The sequence below is a fragment of the Euprymna scolopes genome, chromosome 11 (genome assembly GCF_053919585.1).
Source record: "Euprymna scolopes isolate OS-2025 chromosome 11, ASM5391958v1, whole genome shotgun sequence".
In the NCBI taxonomy this organism is placed as follows: Eukaryota; Metazoa; Mollusca; class Cephalopoda; order Sepiida; family Sepiolidae; genus Euprymna; species Euprymna scolopes.
Window position 1 is genome coordinate 76,085,757 of NC_136492.1, and position 15,604 is coordinate 76,101,360.

Sequence of the window (15,604 nt, forward strand, 5' to 3'; positions counted from 1 at the left end):
TTTTAAGAAGTTGCGAGCCGACCGACCGCTTCTCTGAAAAAAGCCTTTCTTGGACATACACAAAAAGCGAACATACATACACACATTTTCGCTTTTATATATATAGAAGAAGATGGGACCTAGTCCTCAAGATTGAATAAATTATTTAATAGAATTACTCTTTTTAATCTGACTAAAATTTCATTCTCTTCTCAAAATTTTCACTAATAGCTGCAAGTTTTTACATTCTTTCTTTTCATAACTCGATCTTAATTATGAAAACTGTAATAATTTATGTTTTTGTGTCATAAGGTTTTTGAATTTTTTGTGTTTGCATTTTTGGTTGTCACATCTGTTTTTTGTTGATGTCAACTTGATGTGAAGTAGCAAGTCGTCATGATTAGCACAAAACTAATGAGGATGAGGATGGCTACAAGAATCAGACATTTAATGACTGGCAAATTAGTCTTAGGTGATTAATTTCAAGAAGTTGGTTTTTCATCTGCCACCTGCCAACATGATTAACAAATCAATTTGTTAGGTTACATCCCTTTCTCTCTTCCTCCATTTTTGACTCTCCCTTTCTCTCAATATTTACGTCTCTTTCACCCTTCTCTTTGGCCTTCTCTCTTTCTCTCTGTCTGTCTGTCTGTCTGTCTGTCTGTCTCTCTCTCTCTCCTCAATCTTGTCTTTTATTCTCCAATCCTGTTGCTTGCTCTCTCTTTAATTTCATTTTTGTCCCTCCCCTTTTCTCATTCTTCACTTTCTTTTTCACCTTATCTCTGCTAATATTGTCTCCCTCTCTTTGTTAATATTGTTGTCCCTTGCTCTCTCTCTCTCCTTAAATCTTCTATCTCTCTCCCGTTTTTAATCTTCTCTCCTTCTCTTTTTCAATGTTGACTCTTTCTCTCTGTCTCTATTTTAGCTTCTTCCTCTCTCTTTTTTAACCTCTCTTTCTCTTCTTTAACCTGTATCTCTCACTCTTTTTTAACCTTTCTCCTTCTCTTTTTTAACCTTTCTTTTTTAACCTGTATCTCTCACCCTTTTTTAACCTTTCGCCTTCTCTTTATTAACCTTTCGCCTTCTCTTTATTAACCTTTCGCCTCCTCTTTTTTAACCTTTTGCCTCCTCTTTTTTAACTTTTTGCCTTCTCTTTTTTAACCTTTTGCCTCCTCTTTTTTAACCTTTTGCCTCCTCTTTTTTAACCTTTTGCCTCCTCTTTTTTAACCTTTTGCCTCCTCTTTTTTAACCTTTTGCCTCCTCTTTTTTAACCTTTTGCCTCCTCTTTTTTAACCTTTCGCCTCCTCTTTTTTAACCTTTCGCCTTCTCTTTATTAACCTTTCGCCTTCTCTTTATTAACCTTTCGCCTCCTCTTTTTTAACCTTTCTCCTTCTCTTTATTAACCTTTCGCCTTCTCTTTATTAACCTTTCGCCTTCTCTTTATTAACCTTTCGCCTTCTCTTTATTAACCTTTCGCCTTCTCTTTTTTAACCTTTCGCCTCCTCTTTTTAAACCTTTCTCCTTCTCTTTATTAACCTTTCGCCTTCTCTTTATTAACCTTTCGCCTTCTCTTTATTAACCTTTCGCCTTCTCTTTTTTAACCTTTCGCCTTCTCTTTATTAACCTTTCGCCTTCTCTTTTTTAACCTTTCGCCTCCTCTTTATTAACCTTTCTCCTTCTCTTTATTAACCTTTCTCCTTCTCTTTATTAACCTTTCTCCTTCTCTTTTTAAACCTTTCTCCTTCTCTTTTTAAACCTTTCTCCTTCTCTTTTTAAACCTTTCTCCTTCTCTTTTTAAACCTTTCTCCTTCTCTTTTTAAACCTTTCTCCTTCTCTTTTTTTAACCTTTCTTTTTCTCTTTTTTAGCCCCTCTCTTCTTTAACGTCTCTATCTCTCTTCTTTAACCCCTCTCCTCTTTTTTAACTCGTCTTCCTCTCTTTTTTAACTCGTCTTCCTCTCTTTTTTTAACTCGTCTTCCTCTCTTTTTTAACTCGTCTTCCTCTCTTTTTTAACTCGTCTTCCTCTCTTTTTTAACTCGTCTTCCTCTCTTTTTTAACTCGTCTTCCTCTCTTTTTTTAACTCGTCTTCCTCTCTTTTTTAACTCGTCTTCCTCTCTTTTTTTAACTCGTCTTCCTATTTTTTTTAACTCGTCTTCCTATTTTTTTTAACTCGTCTTCCTATTTTTTTTAACTCGTCTTCCTCTCTTTTTTAACTCGTCTTCCTCTCTTTTTTAACTCGTCTTCCTCTCTTTTTTAACTCGTCTTCCTCTCTTTTTTTAACTCGTCTTCCTCTCTTTTTTAACTCGTCTTCCTCTTTTTTTTAACTCGTCTTCCTCTCTTTTTTAACTCATCTTCCTCTCTTTTTTAACTCGTCTTCCTCTCTTTTTTTAACTCGTCTTCCTCTCTTTTTTAACTCGTCTTCCTATTTTTTTTAACTCGTCTTCCTCTCTTTTTTAACTCGTCTTCCTATTTTTTTTAACTCGTCTTCCTCTCTTTTTTAACTCGTCTTCCTCTCTTTTTTAACTCGTCTTCCTCTCTTTTTTAACTCGTCTTCCTCTCTTTTTTTAACTCGTCTTCCTCTCTTTTTTAACTCGTCTTCCTCTCTTTTTTAACTCGTCTTCCTCTCTTTTTTAACTCATCTTCCTCTCTTTTTTAACTCGTCTTCCTCTCTTTTTTAACTCATCTTCCTCTCTTTTTTAACTCGTCTTCCTCTCTTTTTTTAACTCGTCTTCCTCTCTTTTTTTAACTCGTCTTCCTCTCTTTTTTAACTCGTCTTCCTCTCTTTTTTAACTCGTCTTCCTCTCTTTTTTAACTCGTCTTCCTCTCTTTTTTAACTCATCTTCCTCTCTTTTTTAACTCGTCTTCCTCTCTTTTTTTAACTCGTCTTCCTCTCTTTTTTAACTCGTCTTCCTCTCTTTTTTTAACTCGCCTTCCTCTCTTTTTTAACTCGTCTTCCTCTCTTTTTTAACTCGTCTTCCTCTCTTTTTTAACTCGTCTTCCTCTCTTTTTTAACTCGTCTTCCTCTCTTTTTTTAACTCGTCTTCCTCTCTTTTTTAACTCGTCTTCCTCTCTTTTTTAACTCGTCTTCCTCTCTTTTTTAACTCGTCTTCCTCTCTTTTTTAACTCGTCTTCCTCTCTTTTTTTAACTCGTCTTCCTCTCTTTTTTAACTCGTCTTCCTCTCTTTTTTTAACTCGTCTTCCTATTTTTTTTAACTCGTCTTCCTCTCTTTTTTAACTCGTCTTCCTCTCTTTTGTAACTCGTCTTCCTCTCTTTTTTAACTCATCTTCCTCTCTTTTTTAACTCGTCTTCCTATTTTTTTTAACTCGTCTTCCTATTTTTTTTAACTCGTCTTCCTATTTTTTTTAACTCGTCTTCCTCTCTTTTGTAACTCGTCTTCCTCTCTTTTGTAACTCGTCTTCCTCTCTTTTTTAACTCGTCTTCCTCTCTTTTTTAACTCGTCTTCCTCTCTTTTTTAACTCGTCTTCCTCTCTTTTTTAACTCGTCTTCCTCTCTTTTTTAACTCATCTTCCTCTCTTTTTTAACTCGTCTTCCTCTCTTTTTTAACTCGTCTTCCTCTCTTTTTTTAACTTGTCTTCCTATTTTTTTTAACTCGTCTTCCTCTCTTTTTTAACTCGTCTTCCTCTCTTTTTTAACTCGTCTTCCTCTCTTTTTTAACTCATCTTCCTCTCTTTTTTAACTCGTCTTCCTCTCTTTTTTAACTCGTCTTCCTCTCTTTTTTAACTCGTCTTCCTCTCTTTTTTAACTCGTCTTCCTCTCTTTTTTAACTCGTCTTCCTCTCTTTTTTAACTCGTCTTCCTCTCTTTTTTAACTCATCTTCCTCTCTTTTTTAACTCGTCTTCCTCTCTTTTTTAACTCGTCTTCCTCTCTTTTTTAACTCGTCTTCCTCTCTTTTTTTAACTCGTCTTCCTATTTTTTTTAACTCGTCTTCCTATTTTTTTTAACTCGTCTTCCTATTTTTTTTAACTCGTCTTCCTCTCTTTTTTAACTCGTCTTCCTCTCTTTTTTAACTCGTCTTCCTCTCTTTTTAAACTCGTCTTCCTCTCTTTTTTTAACTCGTCTTCCTATTTTTTTTAACTCGTCTTCCTATTTGTTTTAACTCGTCTTCCTATTTTTTTTAACTCGTCTTCCTCTCTTTTTTAACTCGTCTTCCTCTCTTTTTTAACTCATCTTCCTCTCTTTTTTAACTCGTCTTCCTCTCTTTTTTAACTCGTCTTCCTCTCTTTTTTAACTCGTCTTCCTCTCTTTTTTTAACTCGTCTTCCTCTCTTTTTTAACTCGTCTTCCTCTCTTTTTTAACTCGTCTTCCTCTCTTTTTTAACTCATCTTCATCTCTTTTTTAACTCGTCTTCCTCTCTTTTTTTAACTCGTCTTCCTATTTTTTTTAACTCGTCTTCCTATTTTTTTTAACTCGTCTTCCTCTCTTTTTTAACTCGTCTTCCTCTCTTTTGTAACTCGTCTTCCTCTCTTTTTTAACTCGTCTTCCTCTCTTTTTTTAACTCGTCTTCCTCTCTTTTTTAACTCATCTTCCTCTCTTTTTTAACTCGTCTTCCTATTTTTTTTAACTCGTCTTCCTCTCTTTTTTAACTCATCTTCCTCTCTTTTTTAACTCGTCTTCCTATTTTTTTTAACTCGTCTTCCTATTTTTTTTAACTCGTCTTCCTATTTTTTTTAACTCGTCTTCCTCTCTTTTTTAACTCGTCTTCCTCTCTTTTGTAACTCGTCTTCCTCTCTTTTTTAACTCGTCTTCCTCTCTTTTTTAACTCGTCTTCCTCTCTTTTTTAACTCGTCTTCCTCTCTTTTTTAACTCGTCTTCCTCTCTTTTGTAACTCGTCTTCCTCTCTTTTTTAACTCATCTTCCTCTCTTTTTTAACTCGTCTTCCTATTTTTTTTAACTCGTCTTCCTATTTTTTTTAACTCGTCTTCCTATTTTTTTTAACTCGTCTTCCTATTTTTTTTAACTCGTCTTCCTCTCTTTTGTAACTCGTCTTCCTCTCTTTTTTAACTCGTCTTCCTCTCTTTTTTAACTCGTCTTCCTCTCTTTTTTAACTCGTCTTCCTCTCTTTTTTAACTCGTCTTCCTCTCTTTTTTAACTCGTCTTCCTCTCTTTTTTAACTCGTCTTCCTCTCTTTTTTAACTCGTCTTCCTCTCTTTTTTAACTCATCTTCCTCTCTTTTTTAACTCGTCTTCCTCTCTTTTTTAACTCGTCTTCCTCTCTTTTTTTAACTCGTCTTCCTATTTTTTTAACTCGTCTTCCTCTCTTTTTTAACTCGTCTTCCTCTCTTTTTTAACTCATCTTCCTCTCTTTTTTAACTCGTCTTCCTCTCTTTTTTAACTCGTCTTCCTCTCTTTTTTAACTCGTCTTCCTCTCTTTTTTAACTCGTCTTCCTCTCTTTTTTAACTCGTCTTCCTCTCTTTTTTAACTCGTCTTCCTCTCTTTTTTAACTCGTCTTCCTCTCTTTTTTAACTCGTCTTCCTCTCTTTTTTAACTCGTCTTCCTCTCTTTTTTAACTCGTCTTCCTCTCTTTTTTAACTCGTCTTCCTATTTTTTTTAACTCGTCTTCCTCTCTTTTTTAACTCGTCTTCCTCTCTTTTTTAACTCGTCTTCCTCTCTTTTTTAACTCGTCTTCCTCTCTTTTTTAACTCGTCTTCCTCTCTTTTTTAACTCGTCTTCCTCTCTTTTTTAACTCGTCTTCCTCTCTTTTTTAACTCATCTTCCTCTCTTTTTTAACTCGTCTTCCTCTCTTTTTTAACTCGTCTTCCTCTCTTTTTTTAACTCGTCTTCCTATTTTTTTAACTCGTCTTCCTCTCTTTTTTAACTCGTCTTCCTCTCTTTTTTAACTCGTCTTCCTCTCTTTTTTAACTCATCTTCCTCTCTTTTTTAACTCGTCTTCCTCTCTTTTTTAACTCGTCTTCCTATTTTTTTTAACTCATCTTCCTATTTTTTTAAACTCGTCTTCCTCTCTTTTTTAACTCGTCTTCCTATTTTTTTAACTCGTCTTCCTCTCTTTTTTAACTCGTCTTCCTATTTTTTTTAACTCGTCTTCCTCTCTTTTTTAACTCGTCTTCCTCTCTTTTTTAACTCGTCTTCCTCTCTTTTTTAACTCGTCTTCCTCTCTTTTTTTAACTCGTCTTCCTATTTTTTTAACTCGTCTTCCTCTCTTTTTTAACTCGTCTTCCTCTCTTTTTTAACTCATCTTCCTCTCTTTTTTAACTCGTCTTCCTCTCTTTTTTAACTCGTCTTCCTCTCTTTTTTAACTCGTCTTCCTCTCTTTTTTAACTCGTCTTCCTCTCTTTTTTAACTCGTCTTCCTCTCTTTTTTAACTCGTCTTCCTCTCTTTTTTAACTCGTCTTCCTCTCTTTTTTAACTCGTCTTCCTCTCTTTTTTAACTCGTCTTCCTATTTTTTTTAACTCGTCTTCCTCTCTTTTTTAACTCGTCTTCCTCTCTTTTTTAACTCGTCTTCCTCTCTTTTTTAACTCGTCTTCCTCTCTTTTTTAACTCGTCTTCCTCTCTTTTTTAACTCGTCTTCCTCTCTTTTTTAACTCGTCTTCCTCTCTTTTTTAACTCGTCTTTCTCTCTTTTTTAACTCGTCTTTCTCTCTTTTTTAACTCGTCTTCCTCTCTTTTTTAACTCGTCTTCCTCTCTTTTTTAACTCGTCTTCCTCTCTTTTTTAACTCATCTTCCTCTCTTTTTTAACTCGTCTTCCTCTCTTTTTTAACTCGTCTTCCTCTCTTTTTTAACTCGTCTTCCTCTCTTTTTTAACTCGTCTTCCTATTTTTTTTAACTCGTCTTCCTCTCTTTTTTAACTCGTCTTCCTCTCTTTTTTAACTCGTCTTCCTCTCTTTTTTAACTCGTCTTCCTCTCTTTTTTAACTCGTCTTCCTCTCTTTTTTAACTCGTCTTCCTCTCTTTTTTAACTCGTCTTCCTCTCTTTTTTAACTCATCTTCCTCTCTTTTTTAACTCGTCTTCCTCTCTTTTTTAACTCGTCTTCCTCTCTTTTTTAACTCATCTTCCTCTCTTTTTTAACTCGTCTTCCTCTCTTTTTTAACTCATCTTCCTCTCTTCTTTAACTCAATATTGTCCCTCTTCTTTTCTTTAACATATCTCCTCAACCTCTAACTCTATATATCTATCTATCTATCTATCTATCTATCTATCTATCTATCTATCTATCGTCCTCATTTCAAATGTTTTAAATATATGTTTAAACCAGGAATTCAAGTTGGTTTTTAAAGTAACTTTGTTAAATATTCTAATATTTGCATGACAGAAACCATAGTCGTCTCATCTCTAAAAGCAACAGTGATTGAGACTTTCACCTTAGTAACGAGAAATTGTTCTAATTCCAACTCCTGTCAAACCAAATAGACAAATATTCCCTTCTTTGAGTGTAGAAATATGGGTTTCTAAGTAATATGCAATGCTCTCTGTTAAAAAGAAGTACATTTTTTGCATTCAATTTATTCCTAATAACTTAAATCATTCCCTGCTAGAATATTGTTTGTTTTCCGTGGCATTATTGTGTGTGTGTTTCCATTTCTCTTTGTAGATTTCCCTGTTGAAAATAATAGATTTTATCCAATCTTCTGTGTCATTGTTGTTTCTTCAGCTGGTTAATTGAATTTTTTAATGAAACCGAAAACAAACTGCTTAGATAGTTTTGTTAATTTCATTTAAATTCGAAAATGAATTGTTTATATCAGAGAAAATGTGTCTTCTGGTATGACACATTACACACGTTTATGATTCTGTGTAGCTGGAGTTGTTTCTCCAGGACACAAACCTAGGCTTTGGTATGGAAAAGTTGAGTTGCTTAAGCATCAATATCCCCACTCTGATCTCAATGATGTACTCCAGAGGAATGGTGGGACCAGTACGTTTGGGAGCAGCTTGACTGCATTAGCCACTAAACAGTTGGAAGTGCCACACTGATCTGCCTGCGGGGCTACACTCCAAATTTTCTATAGGGGCTGTTTCCCCTGGCCTTCGCTGAGCCAACAGCTAACCACAAGGCAATAGCGCCTCCTCACACGGTTTAGCTTGCCTGCTGAAGCAAGGAACTAGGATCTGGCAACATGGAACCACACGGGAAAGATTGGGAGATAGCCCAGTGACATTCATCCACCCCCGGAGGATGCAGCAGCCGAGCTACAAAGGTGCTACCTCTTCCAGAACCCCCTAAACTATATATATATATATATATATATATATATAATGCTAGGCTGTAAAGGACACAAAAAAACTTTCCAGATTATAAATGCATCAGACTGTCTGAGAAGAGGGAATATCCCTGTATCAATGTGATTTTTTTGTTGTTTTATGTTTATGTATATTCTTAGCACTGATGAACCGCTTGTACTGAAATAAAAATAAAAATATATATGCTGAGAACTATGTATAAAAATATCAGTACAGGACGAAGCAATTGTACGTTTGTATAGTAAATAAACCGAACCTTTTTTTTATTTGGATGAGCATAAAAATGAGTGAAGCAGTATAATATAAAAAGTATATATAGCTCTAGTAGTGCACTATTGAGCTATCAAAATGAACTTTGTGTTATTAATATTTATTTTTAAATATAAAATTGAAAAAGTTTATTTTAATATATCTAATATATAAACGGCTACATGTCTGTCTGTTTGTCTGTCTCCATATTTTCAAACTATATCTCTGCTGAAACTAAAAGTCGCAGAGTGGTGCTAGGGGCCTCAAATGATTGGATTTTTTTACGGACCAATTTTTTTATGAGTCTTTAGTCTCAATGGGTCAAAATTGAAAAAATCGTTAAACATTTTGTACATTCATCTTAGTTTAACATTTTGTACATTCATCTTAGTTTTAAGAAAAAATCGTTAAACATTTTGTACATTCATCTTAGTTTATTTTTAATTTTTAATCGGTTTATATACTTGTCACATTGGTACAGTGGTAACATCACTAGTTTGGAATGCTGCAGTTTCGATTCTAGCCGATGGCACCTAAATACTTTTATTTTTATTTTGGAAATCATTACTCTACAATAATATATACGAAATCTGGACAAATTAAAATATAATATTTAAGTGTATTTTACGCTCGGGCAAAGCCGCCCCCTCCCCCACTAGTATGAATATATTTCATTATATATATATATATATATATATATATATATATATATATATATATATATATATATCTGTATATATAATTTACAGATCGTACTGTTGAATTCATTAATGATTATTGTCTACTTAAAACGTTCACCCTAGTTTGTCAGTACCATATCTAAATGTGTCTATATTTTTTTTTTGATTTTAGGTCTCTACATGGGAAGGCACCTATGACCCAGATACAGAAAGGAACAAGGTAAAGTATATTGAAACAAACATTTTTCTTTCCATTTTTCAAATTAATTTAATAGATTTAAAATAAACATGTCGCTAATTCTAGTAATAATAATAATGAATTACCTGCCAGGTAGGAGATTTTTTAAAGCTATACTAAGATAAATATACTTAAAAACCATGCTGGTTCAATATGTATTTTAATATCTACTTTAATACAACTCGTATCTCTCTATGATCTCTGCTTATAACAACATTAAATCAATATATTCTTTTAATATAAATTAAATATGGGTAGTCTCTATATAAAAAAATTATTACCTCCTCTATTTTACATTTTAGAAAATTTTCTTTTCATTATAATTCCAAAATACAATAAAATTCAGTATAATTATTAATAACTGAATCTTCATAAGTCTTTACAAATATATAGATGGTACACAATTGTCCCTGTTTCCATCTTTTTATGATATCTTAGAATTATCTCCCTTTGAATGATAAAAATTATTGGCATTTGTCTTATGTCCTTTCCATAAAATTTGTTTTTGTTTATTTTTTGTTTGTTTTCATTTAAAGAAAATAGGAGCTGGTTGTTTAACTATTTTCACTAGAAGAAAAATGGTTAAAGAAACAAATAGTTAACATAAATAAGCAAGAAAAGTGGAGGAGAAAGGAGGAGGAACAAAATTTAGTACCAGTCAGGCAAAATATTAACCCCCCTCGCCCATATATATATATATATATATATATATATATATATATAAGAGGGAGTATTAATCTGAAAAGGATAAAGCAATTTCTGTAGGAAATATTGAGTGTAAGAACTTAATCTGAAGCAGAGCATGCATTAGAGATAAAGAAAAAACAACAAAAACTGAGTTTAATCTCATTTTATAAGTCAGATGCTAACCTGACTACTTCTCCTCATTTGAAAAGACCTGTATGACTAAGACTATATTTTTTAAATTTCACATATATATAAGTAATATATATATATATATATATATATATTATTACTTAGATATAAAAGGCAATTTGTGTGTGTGGGTTCGTCCTCTATGAACTCAGATATAGCTGGGTCAACATTTTATGAAATTTCACACAAATATGTGAAACTTCATGTGTCTGGCAGTGTTCTTATATAGATTTTATATCAAAATGGCCCCCGATAAGTATCAAAACTCCATAATCGAAAAAAATCTGATCAAAGAAGGAACAGTCCGATTTTGTCCAAAGTTAACATTCTGATATAGCCTAACATCACAAGTGCATTTTAGAAATTTTATCACTGTACAAGGAGAACGGCCCAGTGTATAAAATCAATGGTAGTTTCTTGATAAGACAGAGGCGTGTTCGAAATGAATGTTTCTGTTTAGAGCAAAGTTGAACGATGCTAGTTTTTGCATTTGAAAATTTAATTCCAGCTATTATATAAAAATAATTTTATAAAATCAACCGTAGGTTCTCTGCAGTGTAATGTAGACCACAATGTATTGTGAATTAAGTCACTGCAAGAACGTATGTGAAACTTCCTCCCAGTACAAATAACAAAAGTCAATTTGAATACAAAGTAAAACTCAAATCGACTGTTTTGTTTATTGAATTCGTCCAGAATTTTTTGGCTTTCATAATTACTAGATTATTACATTAACAGTTTTTTCTTTGTTCTTTATTTTCGTTTTTTAGCAAATGATGATAAGAATTACTGAAAACATTTTACCTTGCCCCCCACCCCTCTTTATTTTAATTAATTATTTCTTCCATATATATATATATATATATATACTCTTCATAATAAAATCTTTGATCTGAAATTTGAGCTGCCAGAAATATTGATATCCTCTCACATACAGCGCCTGATATTCTCAAATGGTCACCCATCTAGTAATGATCAGGCTCAATTTTGCTTAACTTTGATGATTTAACAAGAACCAGTACATAAACATGATTATGCCATATATATATATATATATATATAGAGAGAGAGAGAGAGATGACCAGATTTAGGGGCATCATGAACATTGGCGGTGTTTTGGTGCTTTTGCACAGTCATTCGTACCGTTTTCTAATCACATTTCAATCTGCGTCCAATTTCTCGATTGGATAAACCAGAAAGCTGGAAATTAATGAGCTTCTGACGATCACTAAAAGAAAGTTGAGGCATATGGACTAAATGTTACGTTGTATAACCTGAAACAACAACAATTACGATTAGAGATGCTTTATTGCCTAAAAGGTCGATATTTTAAGCTGGTTTTAAGCTCATTTGTTGCTGTGGAGTTGTTGGGGTTTTTTTTGCCTTCTCGATTTGAAGTTAATTTTTTAAATTGACGTGCACACCAGGATACTTCAATTAAAAGTCAAATATAAACAGGTAAAATTATAGAGCAATAAAAGGCGAATCAAATGAGGTATAAGTTGTTTAAACGTTTAAATGTTTGCGGTTTTTGAAAAACATGAAAAGTGCAGGCTTTTTTACTTTTGGCGCCACTATATATATATATATATATATATATATATATATATATATATATATATAAACTAATAAATGAGTGTATTATAAATACATCTTTGTTTGGAAATATTTACTTCCGATATATATATATATATATATATATCAAAGAGAGATAATGTTATGTATAGCACTGTTTTTTATGGACACTCGTTTGCACCAAAATTAATGAAATACCTCGCTTATCTGCAGGGCTGAGAACAAAAAATCCACAAATAAAAAAATAAATAAAATGGGAGCTGAACAGAATTCGAATCCGTGTCTATAATGAGGAGCACAGATAAATTAACTGTTTAAATTAATAAATAAAACTAACCCACACAAATGTGAATGTCCATTTATAAAGCCATGATACACATCGTATGTGTTGGAAATATTATATTTCATTGTTTACTTTCATTATATACAAACAAATATGTAATCAGTAGTCAGGATGTAAAACTCCAACTTTCGTGATCTTATACCAAACTTAACCAAAATGCAATCTTGGATGAACTATAAAATTGACTGTCAGGAAAGACTATTTTTCCTTCAACCATTAAATAACAAAAAATTTAAATTACAAAAAGTTTATGTGAATTTCTAAAGAGAAAATTATCAAAAAATAAAAATTAATGGACATTTTTTTTCTTTTATGAATTGATAATGTCACTGAATACTTCTCTTATGAATAACAATTCATTTTTATAAAGAATATATTTTTTTTTAAGTCTGACCTTTTATTCATCTTTTCAATACTTATGCATTTCACAGATCCAACATTGCAATATGGAGACGAAATTACGTATAAACTTTTACAAAAATTTACCTTTGAACTTATCGTGTCTGTTCAGCAACATTTATTTCTACTGACATCCTTAGTACTCACCTTGATTTTGCCGGTCAACAGTGAGTCATTAGTGAGTACAATGAGTCAGTTTTTTAAGTATAGATCTCTCACCTCTCAGTCTATGCTAAAATTCAACCCTTTTATGATCACACCTAACTCCGCAAAATTTATGTGTTTGTTTCTCACCTCAGCTAGCATGCGTCTTTAATCGTGACCCCATGCTTTAAATAAGACGCATTTGGCTTGAGAACTTGTATCAACCTACAGGTCAAGCTCTTTCTTAATAACACAGCATTCTCTTTATGATAGGTTAGCCTTGCTTGATCTGTTAATGGTCTGCATTAGCATACGTATCTGTTGGATAGCGTTAATCCAGCTATCCTACCTTTCTGTTATCATGCTTGCCCTTCACTTAATAATGCTATTCATAGGTGTTTCTCACTGGGAGATGTCTAACGAGTTTACAACTGGCTTATCAGGGAGAAACAACCCCACGGACAACTTTTCATCAAGAGGTGCATGATTGGTTCCATGTATACAATCGATACTCATGTAATTGGTCATGCTAAGGTCAAATCCGATTGGCTCCAAGATACTTAACAATGACACAAAAAAGTCGGTGAACATTTTAGATAACTTCTTTATTTTTCAACTATGAGTGAAATAGTAAGGTAGACTGGATTCTCAATACGTGGTAGCGCAAGTAGTCTTGCCGAAGGGTAAATTCTTATGTGACCACATCAAGATGTCATGCTGCTGTCAACACAGGCCGCTCCATGGTAAAGTCATTGGCTACTATTAATCCCCTTCAGCAAACAGATGAGTAAGTAAATATAATTGACATTTGTGACTGGGAATCAAAATTTTGTTACAGATTTTATATTGTTTAAGTAATATATAGAATGTATGAAGGAAGAAATCGTCAATGTTTATATAGGAATGATGTATGTAGCAATTCGTGAGGGATTGTCTTTTTGACTCATAATGTTGCATACTGTTCAAAATACCTGAATCTGCTGATCTGATATTCCAATATGCTAAGAATGTTAAATATATGCATTCTGAATAAATTTAATACATTTTGTACTTTGATATTTCTATACCCGTGAAAATCGATTTTTAAAAAAGAAAATTAACTAGGTAAATTAATGTACTTAGCATGACCTGGCAATGTTATTATTATTATTATTATTATTATTATTATTATTATTATTATTATTATTATTTTAAAGTATGTCATATGGTTTGAAATTGTAACATGTAATGTACTAAAAACAAATAAACAGTAAAATATATGAATAATGTAAGCAACTGCTAATGAACAATTGTCTTATTGTCTGTTGATGCCAAATCATGTTTGCTAAATGATAATCTGCTAATCTGTTAGTCTATCAAGTAAGAATAAATGACAAAGAAAAGAAAGTGTAGGTAAAGGGATTGTCCGGTGTTCAAGTGGAAAAGTATCTCATATCCAATAACATGATCGAAATATGAAATAGGCTACAAACGTGTGTTATGAAGAAATCTTTGCAATGAACATAGATGGCAACGGTATATCTAAGCATAAGAGTGAAATTTGTTCTCTCTTCTTTTATCAATGACAAGAAAAAGATGTAAACATCGATAAAGGTAAACAAAAACATAATTCATTAAATGACGGAAATGGATTGCAAGGCATACTTTTATGTGCAGCTTTTGGGCATACAATTATACCCGTTAATGAAATGGAGGAAATAATTTTACTTTTAATGTTGATTAGTACGATTTCAATGTATACAATTCAAGAGTTTTCTATTGTATTTCTGTGACATCATCCAAAGTGATATGTCTTGTCTATTGCCAAGAATAAGCAAACCAATAATTTTGTGGGTGTTTTATTTGGAGCGGGGGGGGGGGTAGTGTTCAAACTGAAAAACATTTCACAAACATCTTGAATCACAATGTTATTTGAATTTAATAAGATCTTTATTCTGTTCTTATGCGATGATCAAATACCTTTTGTTTTTTTGTTTTTTTATAGCAAATGCTGAAAGAAGATATTAAACCTCTTCGTGGTTATCCATTCGTGTATCTGGCTGTCTCCATATTTCCTTTGATTAATCGGTGAGTTGATGATAACAATTGCATTTTCTTCCCCCTCCTCCGGTGGTGTTTGGTGTGTGTGTGGGGGGGCTAACCTTTTTAATTAGTGAGCACACACATGAACATATTGTATTAATATTATCTGACTTATGATTTTTTATACTAATTTTTTTTTATGGTTATTTTATCAATAATAGATAAGTGTTAATGAGATGGGATGGTTGTATACCGATGAAAATCGACCCTTTTAAAAAAGAAAGTTAACTAGGTAAATTTATGTAACTGGCATGACCCGGTAACATTATTATTTTATTTTATATATAATAAGTCGTATGGTTTTAAATTATAACATGTAATGTACAAAAAACAAATAGTAAAATATATGAATAACGTAAGACAACTTTTAATGAACAATTGTCTTGTTAACTGTTCATGCCAAATCATGTTTGCTAAACAATCAGAACCATCAATGCTACAAACTAATTTTTATCGATTATGAGGACAGTTTTTGACAAGTGATTATTGCAGTTGGATTCAAAGATGGCCATGTTGTAATCTTCAGGGTAACAGTCCTGTGGCTCCATAGATGGGAAGCCATTGCAAAAAAAAAGCTCTTTCCATGGGAATTCTTAGATGCAATTACTCCCAGATTCACTCCTTAGTCTTCAGACTAGAAACAAAATTTAGTATCTGTTCTGATACTGCCTTTCATCTTTTTCTTCAATCAGTGAAGAAAAAATTCATTAGACTGAAGCAATTCTAATATTTGTCCTAATACAGAGTTCCTTTTTTTTTGGGGGGGGGGTCACATTAAAAACCCGATCTTTTTGTTTTTTACACAGGAGTCATTACTTATC

The 15,604-nt window shown here is 32.6% G+C and overlaps 1 protein-coding gene across 2 annotated transcripts in view; it reads left to right on the top strand.

Moving 5' to 3' along the window:
• The window catches only part of LOC145287914 (uncharacterized), a 1,114,340-nt gene that overhangs the window by 796,095 nt on the left and 302,641 nt on the right, over positions 1–15,604 (top strand). For both annotated transcript variants that reach the window (XM_080135863.1, XM_080135862.1), the window contains exons 10-11: positions 9,299–9,346; positions 14,686–14,768. In XM_080135863.1, coding sequence (XP_079991989.1) covers positions 9,299–9,346; positions 14,686–14,768 — 131 coding nt within the window. The remainder of the gene's footprint in view (positions 1–9,298; positions 9,347–14,685; positions 14,769–15,604) is intronic.